The 19,519-nt window shown below is 39.8% G+C and overlaps 1 protein-coding gene and 1 long non-coding RNA gene across 2 annotated transcripts in view; one reads left to right on the top strand and one right to left on the bottom strand.

Moving 5' to 3' along the window:
• LOC308096228 overlaps positions 1 to 19,519 on the bottom strand; it is a 183,580-nt gene that overhangs the window by 107,853 nt on the left and 56,208 nt on the right. The gene's annotated exons all lie outside the window — the stretch shown is intronic.
• On the top strand, positions 2,139 to 11,005 carry LOC308097409 (C-type mannose receptor 2-like; the record flags this gene model as incomplete). Its single annotated transcript, XM_080445165.1, has 6 exons — positions 2,139 to 2,178; positions 2,727 to 2,887; positions 5,404 to 5,617; positions 8,248 to 8,577; positions 9,063 to 9,157; positions 10,856 to 11,005. 6 exons carry the CDS (start codon positions 2,139 to 2,141, stop codon positions 11,003 to 11,005), a joined length of 990 nt encoding a protein of 329 aa, XP_080301291.1.

The raw sequence follows: 19,519 nt of genomic DNA, 5'->3' as shown, positions 1-19,519 counted from the left end.
AAAATCGTGGGATAAAACGTTTTTAACTAAAGTTCATTATTTAAACCAGACATTTTTACACGTTTTTACTTTTCACAAGGGCAGCTTTTATAAATAATACCTTCCTAAAAAGTATGATTTATGGCCTAGCTGGCACTATTGTCATATGGCCTATATGTGAAATCCATTCAAAGAAGTTTCAGTGTGTTTTGAAATGAACCTGCACGGGCAAATAGTCTATTTCTCATTTTGTAAGGATTTCTGACTACATGTTTTTTTTTTTTCCATTTCAAGATGTGAAAGAAATTGGTTCTTAATAATTTATATTTTATTTTCATTTTTGTACAGACCTTTTCACACATGGGTACATTTGATTTGGCTACGCTGCCATTTGAACAAAAGACAATTGAATTTATTGGACTGTAAATATAATAGCAATGCATGCATGTGAAGGGAAAACAAGTGTAATGTGATAGCCTGGTTCCAAACCATAGACCCCGCCCACTCAGCTTCAGGCTGATAATCAGGCTAGTAATGAGATGCATTTGTATCTGACATTGGTACAGTAAGGTACAGTAAGGTACAGTAAGGTACAGTATGACAGGAGATGCAGTCGGCCCTAAGGTATTTTCATATTTTGGAATATGGCCCCATTAAAAAAGGTCTGGACACCTCTCTGCTTTAAACCCTACAGCTACACCTAACCATACATCTAACCAGTGGTGTAAAGTAACTAAGTAGTACTTAAGGACAGTTTTTAGGTATTTTTTTTACTTTACTGGAGTATTTCCAATTTTCAATATTGTTACTTCTACTCCTCTACATCTCAGAGGCAAAATATTTTACTCCACTACAATTAATAGAAAACTTTAGTCACTAGTTACTTTATAGGTTTTAATTATACAAAACATATATACATTAACCACTTCAGCCCTATACATTCCGGCCTTTTGAAAATAGCAGATCTACAAGCTCACAATGCGATGCATTGTGAGCTTGTAGATCTGCTATTTTCAAAAGATTTTTATACATTTGAAAACTATAATTTTGTACTTTTACTCAAGTAAAATCTAAATTTGTTTTCTAACAATTCCTGTGTAACAAAACAATGGTATAAGAAGGGTTACATTATAAAAGTGTTTATCCCTCTGATGGAACAGAGACTTATTTGGTTATAAACAAACCTCTGATAGACTGGATGTGTCTTCTGGAGTGGATCTGAACCACATGACTCGCTTTGTTTTCATTTGATTTGATTAGCTGGTGCCATAGCAACCCGTCTGCCTGGAGTTCACATAAAAAAACATACAAACAAATACTGTTCAAAATGATTAAAAGTCAGTACTCAACGCACAATAATAAACCTACTAACTAACACAAGAAAGAAAGCAGCATAATGAACACTAGTGTCCCTACAGACGGCTCACTAAGCCCCACACCCATTTTTTATCCATTTCCCAGTGGTGGAAAGTACATTTACTCAAGTACTGTACTTAAGTACATATTTTTTTACTTTACTGGAGTATTTCCAATTTTCTGTACTTTTACATCTACTCCACTTCAATATTGCACTTTTACTCCACTACATTTATTTGAAAACTTTAGTTACAAGTTACTTTGTAGATTTTGATTATTATTACAAAACATACATTAACCACTTCAGCCCTGTATATACATTTCGGCCATTTGAAAACAGCAGATCTACAAGCTCATCGCGACGCATTGTGAGCTTGTAGATCTGCTATTTTCAAAAGATTTGAGAGTGGTTAACATCTAAAGTGACAGATGCTTTCCCGGTCATAATAATGGGCCACGAATGCTTGGGGGATTTTCAAGAGGGCACTTGAACCACTGCTCTACACCAAATATCAGAAACTAGCTGATCTGCAAGCTCACTAGCATTTCACATTGCTTGCAGATCTGCTGTATTGACAGAATGTCAGAAAAAGCAAGGCTAGGGTTAAAGCGATTCATGAAATTTCCTTTGCCGTCAGCCGTGACTCGTGAGCCTGCAGCGCTTTGAATGTTTTGTATGAAAGATATAGGCTATCAAACAAATAACTTAAGTAGGAAAGTAGTAAAATTGTCACCCAAATGAACTCAGGACACTCCAATGGTCTAAATACAGTACAGTCACATGTAGAGAGGACAACTGTAGAATGAAGACACAAGCTCTGTTGGGTGTTGTGACCATAGCAGGTAAGTGCTGCTATTCTTATTTATGACTGTTAATATGACTGTTAATATGACTGTTAATATGAATGTTAATATGAATGTTAATATGACTGTTAATATGACTGTTAATATATCTGTTAATATATCTGTTAATATGACTGTTAATATGAATGTTAATATGACTGTTAACATGACTGTTAATATATCTGTTAATATGACTGTCTACTTGGCTGTTTCAAACAGCTATATTTCTGCTGTTCTATTATAAATATGAACCAAACCATATCTCTGCTGTCCTGGTATTAGTTTACATTTTTACTCTTGTCTGCTTTTATTTTCACCTCACTGAATACAAAGGGACATTTTCAGATGTGCAGACAATAGGGGTGCAACAGTCAATCAAACAAATCGATTTAATCGATAATAAAAAAAGATATATATTTTAGAATTCTTTACGATTCACTGAGTTGAAAAAGTAATCGATAGAATAGTTGCTATAAGAAAACAGTGGACAGTCCAGTGGTAGAAGACAATAACATGTATATTGTATTGTATTGTGTTTTATCCTACAGGGCTGTGGAGCCTGTCCTTATGTGTCCCTCATCAGTACCATTTTGTATATTACCCAATGAACTGGACAGATGCTCAGCAGTTCTGCAGGGACAAGTTCACAGACCTGGCCACTGTACACACCCTGGAGGACGTCAACACACTGGACCGTATGGTGGATGGAGTAAATATTTTAACTCATTTACGCCTTTCTTACACCTGCTTTTGAATCATGCTGAGGTGGAACAAATACGGTTTAAAAACATGCTTGTGTTTTTTTTCCCAGTGGTGGAAAGTAACTAAATACATTTACTCAAGTACTGTACTTCTTTTGTACAATTTTGAGGTATTTTTACTTTCCAATTTTCTGTACTTTTACTTCATTACATCTCAGAGGCAAATATTGTACTTTTACTCCACTACAATTATTTGACAACTTTAGTTACTAGTTACTTTGTAGATTTCGATTATTATTACAAAACATACATTTACCACTTCAGCCCTGTATGTACATTTCGACCATTTGAAAATAGCCGATCTACAATAGATGCGATCATGCGACGCATTGTGAGCTTGTAGATCTGCTATTTTCAAAAGATTTTTATACATTTGAAAACTTTTGAAATGGCATATTCTGCATAATGAGTACTTTCTACTTCTGGTACTTTCAGGTAGGGTGGGGTGGGGGGGGGACTCAGTCAGGGGGCAGAGTTTGTAGTGAGTTGAAATAAGTGATAAATGGATCCCATTTATGGGAAAAAATAGCGGAATTGCCCTTTACGGAATATTTAATCTTTTCCAGCTTAATATAAGACATCACATCCCTGAGCCACATGGACGTGGATGGAGCTTTAGAGGTTTTCCACAAAAGTAAAATACAGCGTCTCGCCAATAGATGGGTTTCCCGTTTGTAAACATGAGAGGATGATGCGCGCGCAGTGGAGGGAAGAGCCTGTAGAGGGCGCTATTACCCGCAGCAGCTCTGGCCATTGTACATTGATAAAATAAATGGTCTTCACCGGGTTTAATGAAAGTAGATTAAATGATGCAGTTTGTAATATCTTCTTTACTCAATAAAAATGATTTGTCGGAAGTTGTATCTGTCTGTATATAATAGCAGCATTATGCCTATTATGCCTATAATAGCAGCATTATGCCTATCTAAATCCCGAAAATAACAATAGAGTGAATGGCACTTCCGGGTCGTTCTACCTCCCGCATGCGCAGATTGCACACTCTGCTCTGTGATGACGTCGCGCGGAAACCCATCTATAGAGATGTGAAAGCTAGTACATCTGATTGTATGGAATTGGTCCGAGTACCACAGCCATTTGTGACCCCAAATATGGCTATTAAGGGGTTCTTATGTATTTCGAGACCCAAAACCTTGGACAGAGTATCAAAGTAATCATTCCAAAATGTATTAAGTTTGGAGCAGATATAAAACATATGACTCAGGTTACATGGTGAGGAGTGGCATCTTTCACATTGGTCTACTATGGATGGGAACATTTTCGATAGTCTAGTTTTGGAAAAGTGAACCCTATGTAATACCTTAAACTGTATAAGTTCTAGCCTTGCACATGGTGTGCTTGTTCCGATTTTGTGTATTGCTTTGTCCCACCACTGGTCTCCAGCGTCTATTAGGTGTGCTCCCAGCTCCTCTTCCCAAGCTGTCCGGGCCTTGACTATGGGGTGATCGTCAAAAGGTCATTTCTAAAAAAAACTCACAACAATGTCACTATTTAGAAAAACGCCAACGTGGATTATACACAAAAAAGACAAAGCTTGTTTCCATTGTGGGCCACCTCTTTGTCAAACATAAAAGATATTTTCAGATGGTTTGCCAGTTTCATCACTTCTAATGTCAATTGCTTATCCTATGTCCTGTAGGAGTACTCTCTCCTAAATGGATGAAATTGATATCCCAACTTGAAAATGTATTTTCTAATTACTAAAGAGAGCTGGAGAGACAGGCAGACCCCTGTTACTGAACAAACATTAAATAGCAATGATTACTAGAGGAATATAGAGCTATTTAACACTTATTTTAACAATTAATTAATTAATCATTTTTTAAATTAAAAAACATAGTCCATTACAAGCTCACAATGAATGCAAAGCTCCAAGGACGGCCATATGGGTCAGTTCAAAGAAGAACCACATCACATGGCTAGGCAAATGTATTTGCTGTGTGATGTGGAAAGCACTTTGAATTACTTTACATAAAACATTAAGACTCAGAGCAAACACATGATGAAAAAATAAAATAGAAATAAAATAAAAATAAGTAGAAAATAAAAGTTAAATTAAAGTGCTGAAGAAAAAAAGTCAGCAGTGTTGGGAGCAGACACTTGTGAATACAAATGGTGTTAATAGTGTTTAGAGAAGTTGTTAAAAACACATATATGTGGAATGGTTATTGTGAAAAATATACCTGAAAGATTATATCAAAAAGTTTTAGGTCTTGGGGACTTTTAATTCTTTATCTAGGACAGTGTTCCACTTCCAGTCTTCCCCAGTAATACAATTTGAAGAGTTGTTTAAAACTTTAATTCAAGTTAATAAGACAACCAGAGGGAGTGCGGTGCCCACGTGTGAAGTCGATCTACAAGCCGATCTGCAAGCTTGTAGATCTGCTATTTTCACTGAATGTTTGCCCATGCATAGGTTAATGACTTTGGTGTCACTTCTTTTAAGGTAGCCTGGATAGGCCTGTATAACGATGTCAACTGGAGATGGTCACTGGCAGATGAACGCTTCTACAAAGATGCAGAGGAACACAAGTTCAGCAAATGGGCTCCTGGAGAACCAAACGAACCAAACAAACTTTGTGCCGTCATGTATGCTAATGGTGAATGGAGAGATTACGTTTGTGAAACTCGGCACCATTCAATCTGCTTTGACCACACAGGTGAGATGTGTTTATTATCTCCACCAGGCCGGAACTGCTGGGGCGGCGATTATGTTTTTGCCCCTGTTCGTTCCTCCGTCCATCCGTCCGTCCGTCCGTCCGTCCGTCCGTGAGCAGCTAATCTTGGGCAACGCTGGACCGATCGTTGTGAAACTTAGCACACACACTCCCAGTATGCCCAGGAAGAACCTCTGTCACCCAGCAAGGGCTCAAAAATGCAATAATAGTTCTGTCAGATAACTCACGAATAGATTGAACCAATATTATAGACCGAATATATTTAATCAATATAATAGAATGAGAATACAAGTGTGGATGTAATATACTTGGCTAAATTTTTTGTCCCTGCTCAGCACAATCATACAGCCATCATTAACCATTAAGAGCAGGGAGATAGATATACATAACAACCCCCTATGGGGAACAGACCAATAGCAGAGCCTACTGGTGGTGCTGGGGTGGTGGTGGGAGCAAAGGCCGCATGACAACAAGCTAGAACACACAACCGGATGGAATGCCCGATTCAAGAGAACTTAAATACCCGCCCAATTGGACAGCTGATTGCCACGTCAGTGTATGACGTATGGATCTTGCACGACGCTGTAAACAGCCACATAGAATGAGCAATGTAACCTCTCGAGTGTATGCTGCCAGAACTAACTCGCAGGCTATGTATAATTACCTAAAAACTGTACTTTAGTACTGAAGTAACTCTGGGAGACCCTTAAAGGGGAAATCCACCCATTTTCAATATTTAACTATGTCATTAATATAGCATAAAGGAGTTGTGTGGAAATAAGAAAAAAAAAAAAAAAAAAATAACATTGCAAAAAAATTTAACATTGCAAAAAAATTAACATTGCAAATGACACTGTGATGACTCATCATGGTGTAATTTGCAATGTTATTTTTTTTGCAATGTTAAATTTTTTTGCAATGTTAATTTTTTTTTAAATTTTTTCTCATTTCCACACAACTCCTTTATGCTATATTAATGACATAGTTAAATATTGAAAATGGGTGGATTTCCCCTTTAAGGGTCCATTTGGTTCCATTTGTACACTCTCACGGGGTCTAACTGAGTACATGTACATAGTTACTTTTCACTACTGGCACATACCGTACCTTACATGAAATGTCGCTACAGTAACTTTGATTATTCTAGTGTTTATTCAAGTTCATTCATTTTTTAAAGAGGACAGTAATGTTAAACGTATGCTCCACCAGGCTGTGCAAACATTAATATGCCAAACACATGGATTGAATACATTACATTACATTACATTACAGTCATTTAGCAGACGCTTTTATCCAAAGCGACTTACAATAAGTGTATTCAACATAGGTGGGGAACGAAAACTACTAATCACCAGAAGTCTTTAGTGCATTTTCTGCAAAAACAAGCAACCAAGAGTATACCTAGCGCTAAGGTAAAAGTGCAATATATCAGCTACCTACTTCCTTAAACAGATGAGACAAAATAGCTAAATCAAATGAGCATGAGCTAAAACAATTAAGTGTATCGACTAAACAAGATCCAATAAACAATACAACAATAGAAAACAAGCGTTCGTACAACTAGTTAACAACAAGTAGGTCAGGCAGAGAGGAAGGGTAGTGTTTCCTGAAGAGGTGAGTTTTCAGCCTGCGGCGAAATATGGGCAGTGACTCTGCTGTCCTAACATCAGTGGGAAGTTCATTCCACCACTGTGGGGCCAGAACAGAAAAGAGTCGTGACCGTGTGGATCGGCCAGAGTGACGAGGCAATCAGTCGCCCCGAGGTGGCAGACCGAAGTGGTCGGGCAGGGGTGTAGGCATCGACCATAGCCCGGAGGTAAGAAGGAGCTGTTCCTTTCACTGCCCTATAGGCTAGCACCAGGGTTTTGAACTGGATGCGAGCCGCTACGGGGAGCCAGTGTAGAGAACGGAGAAGGATGGTTGTGTGGGAGAACTTGGGGCGGTTGAACACCAGACGAGCCGCAGCTTTCTGAACAAGCTCCAGAGGTCTGATGGCAGATGCCGGAGCACCAGCAAGGAGGGAGTTGCAGTAGTCCAGGCGGGAGATGACGAGAGCCTGGATGAGCACCTGGGCTGCCTTCTCCGTGAGGAAGGGGCGAATCCTCCTGATGTTGTAGAGGAGGAATCTGCAGGACCTTGTCACTGATGCGATGTTTGCCGAGAACGTCAGTTGATCGTCCAGGGTCACACCCAGATTCTTCGCAGTCCGAGTTGAGGTCACCACAGCATTATCAATGGTGATAGCCATGTCTCGGTGCGGACAGCCAGAATACACAATATAACACACTGCATTCATGTCTGTCAATGTATGTACCTCCGCATTTCTGTCTGATAAAAGTATTCAATCAATCAATACTCAAGATACTCCTGAATCGACATCAATACTCGATACTTGAGAGAGTACAAATGGAACCAAATTTGGTTCCATTTGTATGCTCCAGTCCATTTTCGGGTCCCAGGGATATATATATATATATATATATATATATATATATATATATATATATATATATATATAAAAATAAAAAATAGCTTTTTATCAAACAGGGGTCTGTATCAAACGGCCATATTGAGTACATTCTTTACAGGAACTCACTGTAGTTTATTTTCAGAACCGATAGGGAAATATATCATCATTAAAAAACGACTGACATGGTCAGAGGCTCAGAGGGAGTGCAGGGAGAAACACACAGACCTGGCCAGTGTGAGGAACCAGGCTGAGAACCAGGAGATCCACAACATGCTGTCCGAGGGATGGTACTGGATCGGTCTGTACCGAGACTCCTGGAAGTGGTCCGATGGGAGCAGCTCCTCATTCAGGAACTGGAGGAGCGGGGAACCAGATAGTGGTCCAGGCGCATGTGCTGCACAGATGGCTGGCGGTCGGTCCAAATGGGAAGACTGGAAATGTGACAAAAAACATTCCTTCATCTGCTACAGTGGTAAGTAAGTGATAACTGATAACTCACGGTTACTTTGGCTATAAAGTGCTGCGGTTCAGAGCTGGCCCAAGGTTTTTGGGGGCCCTAAATGAGAATTTTACTGGACTGTATATGGAGCCGTCTGGTTCATTCGAAAACTACCCCCAATACCCAGCCAGCAAGATGTGGCACCATTAGAAATATAATTAGATTCATAATTCATTCATTAAGTCAAATTAAATCTAAAGGTATATAATGTGTCATACTTAATATTCAGTTGTAACGTTCAGAATCAGTAACGTGTGGTACCAGTGTATAAAGGTAATCTATAGAATAAATCCACTAAAACAACAAAGAAAGGATGAGATGAGGGCAAAGGTCGATTTGAATTTTCTTTTATTATAATTATTCTTTTATATATATTTAATTTCACTTCATTATACTGTGAAGAATATTGCTTATACTATCTGGAATCTAATCAATGAAATGGGTGTTTCTTTTCAAAGCACCAGTGGAGAAACACGTGTTGAGAGTGAAACTGACCACGAGCTCCTCCCTGGATGTGAACGACCCTGCAGTGCAGGAAGCCATTTTGGAGCAGGTAGAATCAAACTGTATTATTAATTAAAGGAGAACTTCACCCATTTTCAACCCTATGTTCATAAAATTAGTCCTCACTAATGCTCATTATGAGATAAACATTTCTGTCTACTCACTGTGTGTCTCAGGGGAGGGCTGTGGGTTCAGAAACCTGCCTACCAGTGACATCCTCAGTTTGGTCATTTAAATTTCAGTACTTTTACTCAAGTACTGTACTTAAGTAACATTTTTAGGTACTTTTACTTTACTGGAGTATTTCCAATTTTCAATACTTTTACTTCTACTCCACTACATCTCAGAGGCAAATATTGTACTTTTACTCCACTACAATATATAGGCCTAAGATTAGCATACATTTGAAAACTTGGGAAATTCTGCATAATGACTACTTTCTACTTTCGGTACTTTAAATACATTTTGATACCAATAATTTTGTACTTTTACTCAAGTACATTTTGAATTCTGGACTTTTACTTGTAAGGCGCGCTCCCACCAAAACATGGTCGGCTAGCGTTAAACGCAGGTTGTGCGCGGCCACAGTTTTTTGCAGCCAGCGGATTCTAAAAAACGGGAGTGACGCACCTGTCACTCACTTTCAGGACCCTCCCCGTAGCCCGCACCGCCTTTTGCCTTGAGCACCATGGTGCTTCCTCCGCCTTCGACTCACCGATTGGACAGAGGGGGAAAATCAGCTCCTGCCTCCAGCAGTTTTATGCTTCAGACCTTGCGTTTATCTGCTCTACGCGACTTGTCCATTGGAAGCATAAAACTGCTGAAGGCAGGAGCTGAATTTCTCCCTCTGTACAATCGGGTGAGTCGAAGGCGGACCGTCCCAAGACTCAGGAAGCAACATGGTGCTACGGGGACGGTCTTGAATGTGAGTGACAGGTTTATTCGCTGTCTGCAAAAAACTGTGGCCGCGCACAACCTGCGTTTAACAGCGGCCAGACAACTTTTGGTGAGAGCGCGCCCTAACAGAGTATTTCTACTACATTGCAGAAAAGTAGAACATTTGAGTACCTTTTCCACCACTGATGACATGCCCCAAAGAGGAACACCAGCTTGAAAGTGGATGAACAACAATGTACATTTAGGTCGATTATGAGACAATGGGCCCCTGGCAGAGACTTGTAAAATGCACCCCTGGCAGGTCCACTGACTAAACCCTAACCCTACCAGGATTTTAGAGATTCAATGCCGTTTTGAACTTGCTTTATGCATGCCCCCTCTAAAGTCCTATAGATAAACTGGCGGGATAAACATGCACGCATTATGATGGGTTCGATCCCGGGCACCGCCAACTCAGTATATGAGTAGCATGGCTTAGGTGCAGCAAGTCGTGCGGTAAAGTACAGGGAGCTGATGGTAGGTGTTGCCCTCCACCACAGCAATCCAATCTGATCTATTTACTTACTACTTACTCTATGTTGTGACGTCTACAAAGTGAATGTTTAGGCCATTCCTTCAGTTTTCAGTAGGACTTTTGGGGCTCTGTTATCGACATGAGGGCCTCCCGAGCTCCTGGGCCCCCGGGCCTGAGTGGTAATCCAACCCTGACCATGTATAACACACGATCAGATGATGATGACCAGACACTGTTCATAATAATAATAATATTAATAATAGCTTTATATAGTGCCTTTCATGAACCCAAGGACACTTTACATCAAACCATGAGTCATTCTGCTTTGTGTCTCAGATGAAGCAGAAAATGAAGGACCACCAGGGGGCGCCAGCAGACATCAAAGTGAGGTGGGTGGAGCAGGCTGATGGAAGGATCTTCCACAAGGAAGACAAGAAGAAGAAGAAACGGGAGAGGAAGTCCGTTCTGACAATGAGGGAGCTTTAAACCACTTAAAGGAGCACTTCACCCATTTTCAACCTTATCTTCATTTTAATTGGTCCTCACTAATGCTCGTTATAAGATGGCACCATTTCTGTCTACTTACTCCGCGTCTCATTGGTGGGTTGTGGACAGTTCAGAAACCTGCCCACCAATGACATCTTGTTTCTAGTGACCAAACCTGCTTACTGGTGACAGACATTGGTGGGCAGGTTTCTGAATTGTCCAAAGCCCTCCTTTGAGACACGGAACGAGTAGACAGAATGGTGTCATCTTATAATGAACATTAGTGAGGACCAATTATATGAAGATAGGTTGAAAATTGGTGATGGCCTCCTTTAAAGGTCCATCTGCAATGGTTTTTCGTGTCCATATCAGACATATATCCCCAGATATATCCCATAATATAGGACGATCCTGATAGCATCCCATATGTAGGACGATCCTGATAGCATCCCATATGTAGGATGATCCTGATAGCATCCCATATGTAGGACGATCCTGATAGCATCCCATGTAGGATAGCATCCCATATGTAGGACGATCCTGATAGCATCCCATATGTAGGACGATCCTGATAGCATCCCATATGTAGGACGATCCTGATAGCATCCCATATGTAGGACGATCCTGATAGCATCCCATGTAGGATAGCATCCCATATGTGGGAAGATTCTGATAGCATCCTGTATGAAGGATGATCCTGATAGGACGAATCTGATAGCATCCTGTATGAAGGATGACCCTGATAGGATGATCCAGATTGCATCTCATATGAAGGATGATACTGATAGGACGATTCCGATAGGATCTCATATGAAGGATGACCCTTCAATAGTAATAGTCTTTGCACTGGTTGTGTGATACTGTTATTTTTTTCTCTTTGTTTCCACCAAGTTTTAGCCCATTCACTGAATTTAGATATCACCAGACATGTCAGTAGCAACACGTCTATAACATTTTAAATGACCAAAATAGGGACACCACGTTGAAAATGGTTAATATTAAAGGCATAGTATTATGTAACTGCCATGTGTTTACATAATAAAAAAATATGTATTTCCCTCTATACCAGCAGTCATCAGTCGCTGGAGTCGTGTAGTGTTTACCTGCAGGAACACATTGTCCTCTCGCTGTATTTATGGAGTTTTCACTGTTTGTTTTGGTAGACCAAAAACGTCCCCGTCTACCAAAACAAACTGTGAAAACATCAAAATACAGCGAGTGGGCAGTGTTTCTGTAGGTAAACACCACTACACTACTCCAGTGGCTGACTGCTGGTATAGAGGGAAGCTATTGGTAAAAAAAAAAAGAAAAGTATTGTAAATACAGGGCAAAGTTACATACTATGCCTTTAAGTCATGTGAACTGAATTCATAAAAGAAAACTAGGAATAAAGGTCATTACACACCAGGAGCGACGCGAATAAACAAAACGAAAATTGGAGGCGGTTATTTCCCATAAAACTTTAATTTTGGTAATGGCTCATTCATTTCATACAGGTTCATAATTGTATTTGCGCTGAAAAATCGACCTCGTTTCGAAGAATAATTACGTAGCTTAACCGCGCTCTGTGTGCATGTAGCCTCCTCATAAACACAAACAGTGTAAGTAAATTAATGCAAATTAATCGCACAGAATAAACGTTCACGGTGTGTACGGACCTTAAGAGTTCAACATTATGACATGTAATGTATAATGTCTTACATTTTGTAACATCTTACTTTTTTTATCTGAAAATAATAAAACAAAACTGCTGGAAAAACTCATTATAGTCATACAATTCAATTGGGTTTAACCCGTCTCATATTTTCCTGTGAAAAAAGGATAGTTTAAATACAACTGCTAATAGGTTTAAAAATACTGGTGCAACTGGGCTTGAATTTAACCTGTGTCGGTTTATTTCATTTTAAAGTGAATTTAAACTGTGTATGGTGTAAAACAAATTAAGTGAATAAAAGATTTGTCCAATTTTTTCTGTGTATGTTAATACAATATCCTACTGTACTACAACATCAGGTAGGCCTAATTTATATAATTAAAAAAAGTTAACAATAAAGGACGGAGACACAAAACAGCACAATGACAGAAACAAGCAAATTAAATGTCCTCATTCAACCCACTGGGAATGAAAGTATGATATCTGTAGGCCAGGGGTACTCAACTACAAATCTTGAGGGTCCACAAATAATTTTTTGAATAAGGCAAAGGTCCGTTTATTTAAGTCGGTCAATCGAGCCCAGCTTATCATAATCGGATCCCCTCCCAACCAACAAACTTAATAAAACTGGGGTGCAAAGTAGCGGCGCAAATCTGGGTTGAGGCTAGAGGGGGTCCCCCGCGCGCATAGAGCGCGCGCCAACAGTTTTAGTTTTTTATTTTCCTCTAATCTAGCTAATTTGACACTGTGTTATGTTAATTCTTCATTATTAATAACTTACGATGCATAAGTGGGTTCAGGTTCTATTATATAAGTATTTTTTATTTTAACATTTATTTGTATTATTCTAAATGACTTGGATCTTGAATCTGAAACTAGGGGGAGACAAATCTCCCCCGTACCCCCCGGGATTTCCGCATCTGGTGCAGAGTATGAAAACATACATGAAAGTAAACATGAAAACCACAGAACAACAATTCAAATACTTTTTCACACCCCCTCCAAGAATCCCCCAAAAAGATATAGGGTCCACAGGGAGGTGTCTCGCAGTCCGGACCTCATCTATACTACAATCCGCAGACTTGCGGTAATTGGTGGTACAAAACGGGGAAAAAAAAAAAAAAAAAAAACTGCACACTGCGCATGCGTATCCACCGCTGTTGCCAGATCGTGCGCGAGCAACAAGCAACCAGCTTCATGAAAAAACACAAAGCTGCGCACTGCGCATGCGTCGACGCACTTTCTCTAACCAATTTACACCCACTTCACGCTTACAATACCTGGACATGGCAACCCAACCTCACTCTCCCAGCCTATCAGCGTCGCCGCTCAAACACGAACAGCAGCCATTGTTTCTGTCCATTGTTTCTGTGGCCAGCTTTCTCCGGACTTTTCAACTTCACAAAGCACTCAAACTTCTTCTTTGACGCACGGAATTTACTTATAAGATATCGTTTGGATAGAATGTAGTTGTTTCACTTCATATGTGTGGTCAATTAATCATGACAGAGCCTATTTTTTTTTTAAAATCAGAGAACCGGCAGGGGCGGCCAGTCACACGCATGTATCCGAATAAGGCACCCTATTTTGGGCATGGCCATCTCAAAAGTCCCGTTGCGTCACATTAGTCGCGGAGGTGGCAAAAATGCACTGCATTTGGCTGAAGGCGAAAAACGGTGCGTACTCACCCACCAGCGTATGTTGGCACGCACACACACACACACACACACACACACACACACACACACACACACACACACACACACACACACACACACACACACACACACACACACACACACACACACACACACACACACACACACACACACGTTGTGCTGTAGTCAAGGCTTTGTACTGCAAAAATAAACGGGGAGAGAGTGACACCACGCACGTCTCTGTGTGGGGCGGGGGGGACAGCCATGCGCGCACACAGGGAGAGAGGGGGAGAGAGAGAATAAAATATCCCATGATTTTGTACCCCCAAACGTTCGACGTTCGACGTTCGACGCGGGTCCATTTGGTAACATGTATACACTCTCAAAGTTAAATTAACATTGATTTTACAATATGGGGGGTCCCAGAGATAGAAATGCCATTAAATGGGGGTCCATCGCCTAATGCATGTCAAACTAGGGGTAAAATGGTTGAGAATCACTGCTAGAGCCGTAAAAGTCTTCTCTTATGGGGAGTCCCTGGCATATCTTTTCAAATGGGGGTCCGCGGGTCAATTTGGGGGTCCTTGACATGAAAAAGTTTGAGAACCACTGATTTAAGCAGCCTCTGTTCTCTGTTCATTCTACGCGCTTAGCTGTCAGTGCCGGTTGTACAGCTGTCAGTGTGAAACTCGGATCAACACTAGCGATCACCCCTAAAGCGGTAACTTCTGCCAGCAGATGCGATTTAATTTATTTTTGCTCTACTCACCCTTCTTCTGGTACGGATCATGTTCCAAATTGGTGAACAGGAGGACGATTCGTATTCAGAGGAGGGTGAGGAGGACGTCTTCATCGAGGAGACCCAGATGGAAGCCCGTCCAGAAACCTTGCCTCCGAGCAGCCAACATCGTAGCCAAGAAGGAGCGGTAGAGAACACCCAGTCCGTTCGCCGCTCCAGTGCTCGGTTGGCTAGAAGAGGAATCCCATTCCCAGTCATCATGGATTGGCCAGTGGGAAAAATCCTCAGCTCTTCAGGATCGGTATCCAACCTCCCCCAGTGGTGGTCCCGCTCAGATGATTGGATCTGGTACAAGCTCTAATATACCGTATATATTTGTAATAGATAATCTAGATGTGTACATGCTCTATCTATATAATGTTATAGATAAAATGTAATATTATTGATATGAAACATGTGTCTATCCCTACTGGTTTAGCTGTGTCACTATTAGGTTAGGCCAGTGAGGCCACAATATCCACATGTACGCACGCACGCACGCACGCACGCACGCACACGCACACACACACACACACACACACACACACACACACACACACACACACACACACACAATTACAACAAGTAATACCTCAAAATGTACTTGAGTAAATGTAATGAGTTACTTTCCACCACTGCTCCACTGATTCCCATTGAAACAACAAGGTCCTGTTGATTCAAAACAAAGCAGTTTTTAAAAAAAAACGATGTCCAGTCCAGTACCTGTATTTATTGTCCGTCACTCGTATTGTCCGTCACTCACTAATATGATATGATTTCAGTACAAAAAATTGAAACAAATAGAGCCCAACAGGAAGCACATTCAAAAACTGATCTCTCCTCTGTCAGCAGCAACACCTGCTGTGAGCAGAGCTTGATTGGCACGATGAACCTCTGGCCATACCGCCCTCTAGTGGCAGAGTAATATAAAGTATAAATCACATAGTATGGCTCCTACAGATATTATACTCTCATTCCCAGTGGATTGAATGAGGACATTTAATTTGCTTTGTTTGTCTGTTTCTTATGAAGTGAATCTGTCATTTGTGCTGTTTTGTGCCTTCTTTATTTTTTTTAATTATATAAATTAAGCCTACCTGATGTTGTAGTAATCTACAGCAGTGGTTCTCAACCTGTGGGTCTGGACCCCCAGGGGGGTCCACTCCCCATAATATTTTGGGGGGGTCCCCAGATGACAGTGAAGTGACAATATAAGGACTTTTAAGACCTGTTTAATAATATATATATATTGTTTTTAAACAAAGAAAAGAAAAAGACCATTACTGCATCAAAAGTAATCAACAAACTATACTATAAAAACTTTAAATTGTCAAATAATATAAGAAAGAGGCAAAAGTTAAAAAATAGATGATCTACGAGCTAGATCCACAATATTTATCTGTGGAACGGAGTCAAACTAAATGGGGGGTCCCCAGTTCAAATATGATTATTTTTTGGGGGGGGGGGTCACAGCCTGAAAAGGTTGAAAACCAATGACCTACAGTATAGGCTACATCAGGGGGTCCCAAAACCTTTTCAAGTCAAGGACCCCCACATTGATATGTATTTTGTCCACAGGCCCCCCCCCCATTAATACATATTTTGAATAAGAGAAGATTTGTCTTGTTTGAAATGTCCACATTTTTCAGAATTTGTCATAATTCAAGATGTTTCAAAAATATTTTGAGTACATCGGTTATTTTCGAGTAGACAAATTATGCATTACATTACATACATCAGTGGTTCTCAAAGTGGTCTCCGGGGACCCCCAGGGGTCCTTGAGGGGGTTCCAGGGGGTCCCCAGCTAAAGTATTTAATGTAGCGTCAGAATCCTTCTAACCACTTTATCCATTTAGGCCTATACGTTGGCTATTCAAAAACATGTACATGTGCTATTTAAAAAGAAAATATACAAAGAATACTAAAATAAAAGTTGGACGTTTTTTTCTAACACAGATCTTCTCTTCTTGGGGGTCCCTGGCAGAAAACATTTTTGAGATGGGGGTCTGCGGCCACATACATATACATTTGGGGGTCCTTTACATGGAAAAGTTTGAGAACCACTGCATACGGCACATTATGTGATGGTGGTTCCCCTGTTGGGACAGAAGTGTTGTACTAGTGTAGTGGTTCTCAACCTTTTCTGGCCGTGAAGACCCCCAGAGTAATCATATTTGAACTGGGGACCCCCCATTTTGCTTGACTCCGTTCAACAGATAAATGTTTTGAAAATAGCAGATCTACAATCTCATATAACGACTTGCGTTGCGAGTGTTCATCTGAATGTTCATATGTATACCCAGCCTCTGGCCCTCTGGTTTCCTTTCTGAACACACACACACACACACACACACACACACACACACACACACACACACACACACACACACACACACACACACACACACACACACACACACACACACACACACACACACACACACACACACACACAGAAATGTGTGCAGAAATGTGAAGGTCAGGATTGATGTCAGAATGTTAAAGGAGGATTTCACTTTAAAACAACACTAGGTTCAATATTTAGATTTTTCTTATTAATTTGATCAGACACTGTAACCGAAATACATTACATATATATGCATTTGACCTGAATAACCAATAAAACAATGATACTGACAGCAGATTGTTTCATCCATCTGTAAATGATTTATTTAAAAAGAAACATGCTTTTTCATTTGCTAAGCTGGAACAAAATACTTTTAAACAGTGTTCCCACACTGCGCACACACAACATGTGGGGGGTCTCAGCTTAATTCAGTCAGATGTAAGAAGGGGGGCTTTAAAGGAGGAGTTCACCCAAAAAATTATTTATTTTCTATCAATTGCACACCCCATGAAGCCTTGAATACATGGATTTATTTTGTTTTTTGTCGCATTCCTAAGCCAATGATTTGATGCCCGGGTGTATTTCCGGTAGGAGACACAAAGAGTCTACTTTGTGTCTCCTACCGGATACATTAGCCGGTAGGAGACAGGAATCAAATTATTGGCTTAGGAATGCGACAAACACACAAATAAATCCATGGATTCAAAATAAAAAAATTTTTTGGGTGAACTACTCCTTTAAAAAAAAACACTGGTTTAAACAAAACAATTATATAAATGTAACACAATCATCATTCCATTTGCTATAAGCTGAGAAACAAGACAGAACATCTTGCATTCATTTACAATTATATGGCAACTGTAGGCTCTTACTGTGGAGCAGTGTTTTTTAAATAGGGGTATGACTACCCCTAGGGGTACACATAGGTACTATTTGAGGTTTCGAGGCCTATCAGGCTCGAAGCCTCTTTGAAACTGCCCTGTTTCTTCCGCCGTTTTTGCAGTTCTGGTTTTTCCATATCTCTTTACAGCTTTCTTAAAACTGCAATGATGGGGTTTGTGCAACAAGTAATTTCACCCAGTTGTACGGCGGTGGATTCTAACCCACAACTGGGATCTTTAAGTGAGCTAGGGTTGATGTGTGGATGTACTCAGATTCTCCCTCAGATGTCTCTGCTACAACAGGGAATGACGACACTCTTTATATTGTCACTCACTGATAGTATTGCTGTTCTGATGTGGTTCGAGATATTAAACATGGCAAATATGTATATTCATTATATGACATTAAGTAAAACATTATTACAATAAACAAAAAATCATTCACACAATAGGAATGAAGTAGCTGTATACTATTGACCCTGTGCCTGTGGTGTAAAGTAACTAAGTACATGTACTCAAGTACTGTGCTTAAGTACACTTTTGAGGAATGTTTACTTAAATGTTTACTGGAGTATTTACCATTTTCAGTACTTTTACTTCTCAGAGGCAAATATTGTACTTTTACTCCACTACAATTATTTGAAAACTTTAGTTACCAGTTACTTTGCAGATATAAATGATTACATTATAAAACATACATTAACCACTTTAGCCCTATTTTATACATAGGCTATTTTCAAATATTTTAGTACTTTTACTTTTGGTACTTTAAGTACATTTTGACACCAATATTTTTGTACTTTTACTCAAGTAGATTTTGAGTACTTTTTCCACCACTGCCCTGTGCATATTTGTAACAGCAAGCTTATTCTGTAAAGGAGTCTCTCTGCATAACATACACTCTAAACACTTAGACCCTCTATATACTTATAAAACAAGCTACAATACAAAATAATGGTAGTTATAATATGCTGTTCTTCTAAGCATAATAATGTAATTTGACCAACACGGAAAATACTTCATAAACCTTGTTATAAGTTGTTATGTATCATTATAAACATTAGTGTTATGAAGCCTTATAATGAATTGTAAATGTGATTATAAAGATAGACCCGACCTTTAAGTAAAGCATTACACAATACACCTTGCTTTGTCTTTGCATGCATCTCTTTATTCATGACGATGTTCACAACATC

Source organism: Gymnoscopelus braueri, assembly GCF_963280865.1.
Source record: "Gymnoscopelus braueri genome assembly, chromosome: 12".
NCBI classification, from domain to species: Eukaryota; Metazoa; Chordata; class Actinopteri; order Myctophiformes; family Myctophidae; genus Gymnoscopelus; species Gymnoscopelus braueri.
The sequence above is the reverse complement of the archived record's forward strand: the minus strand, read 5'-3'. Positions and strand labels throughout refer to the sequence as shown.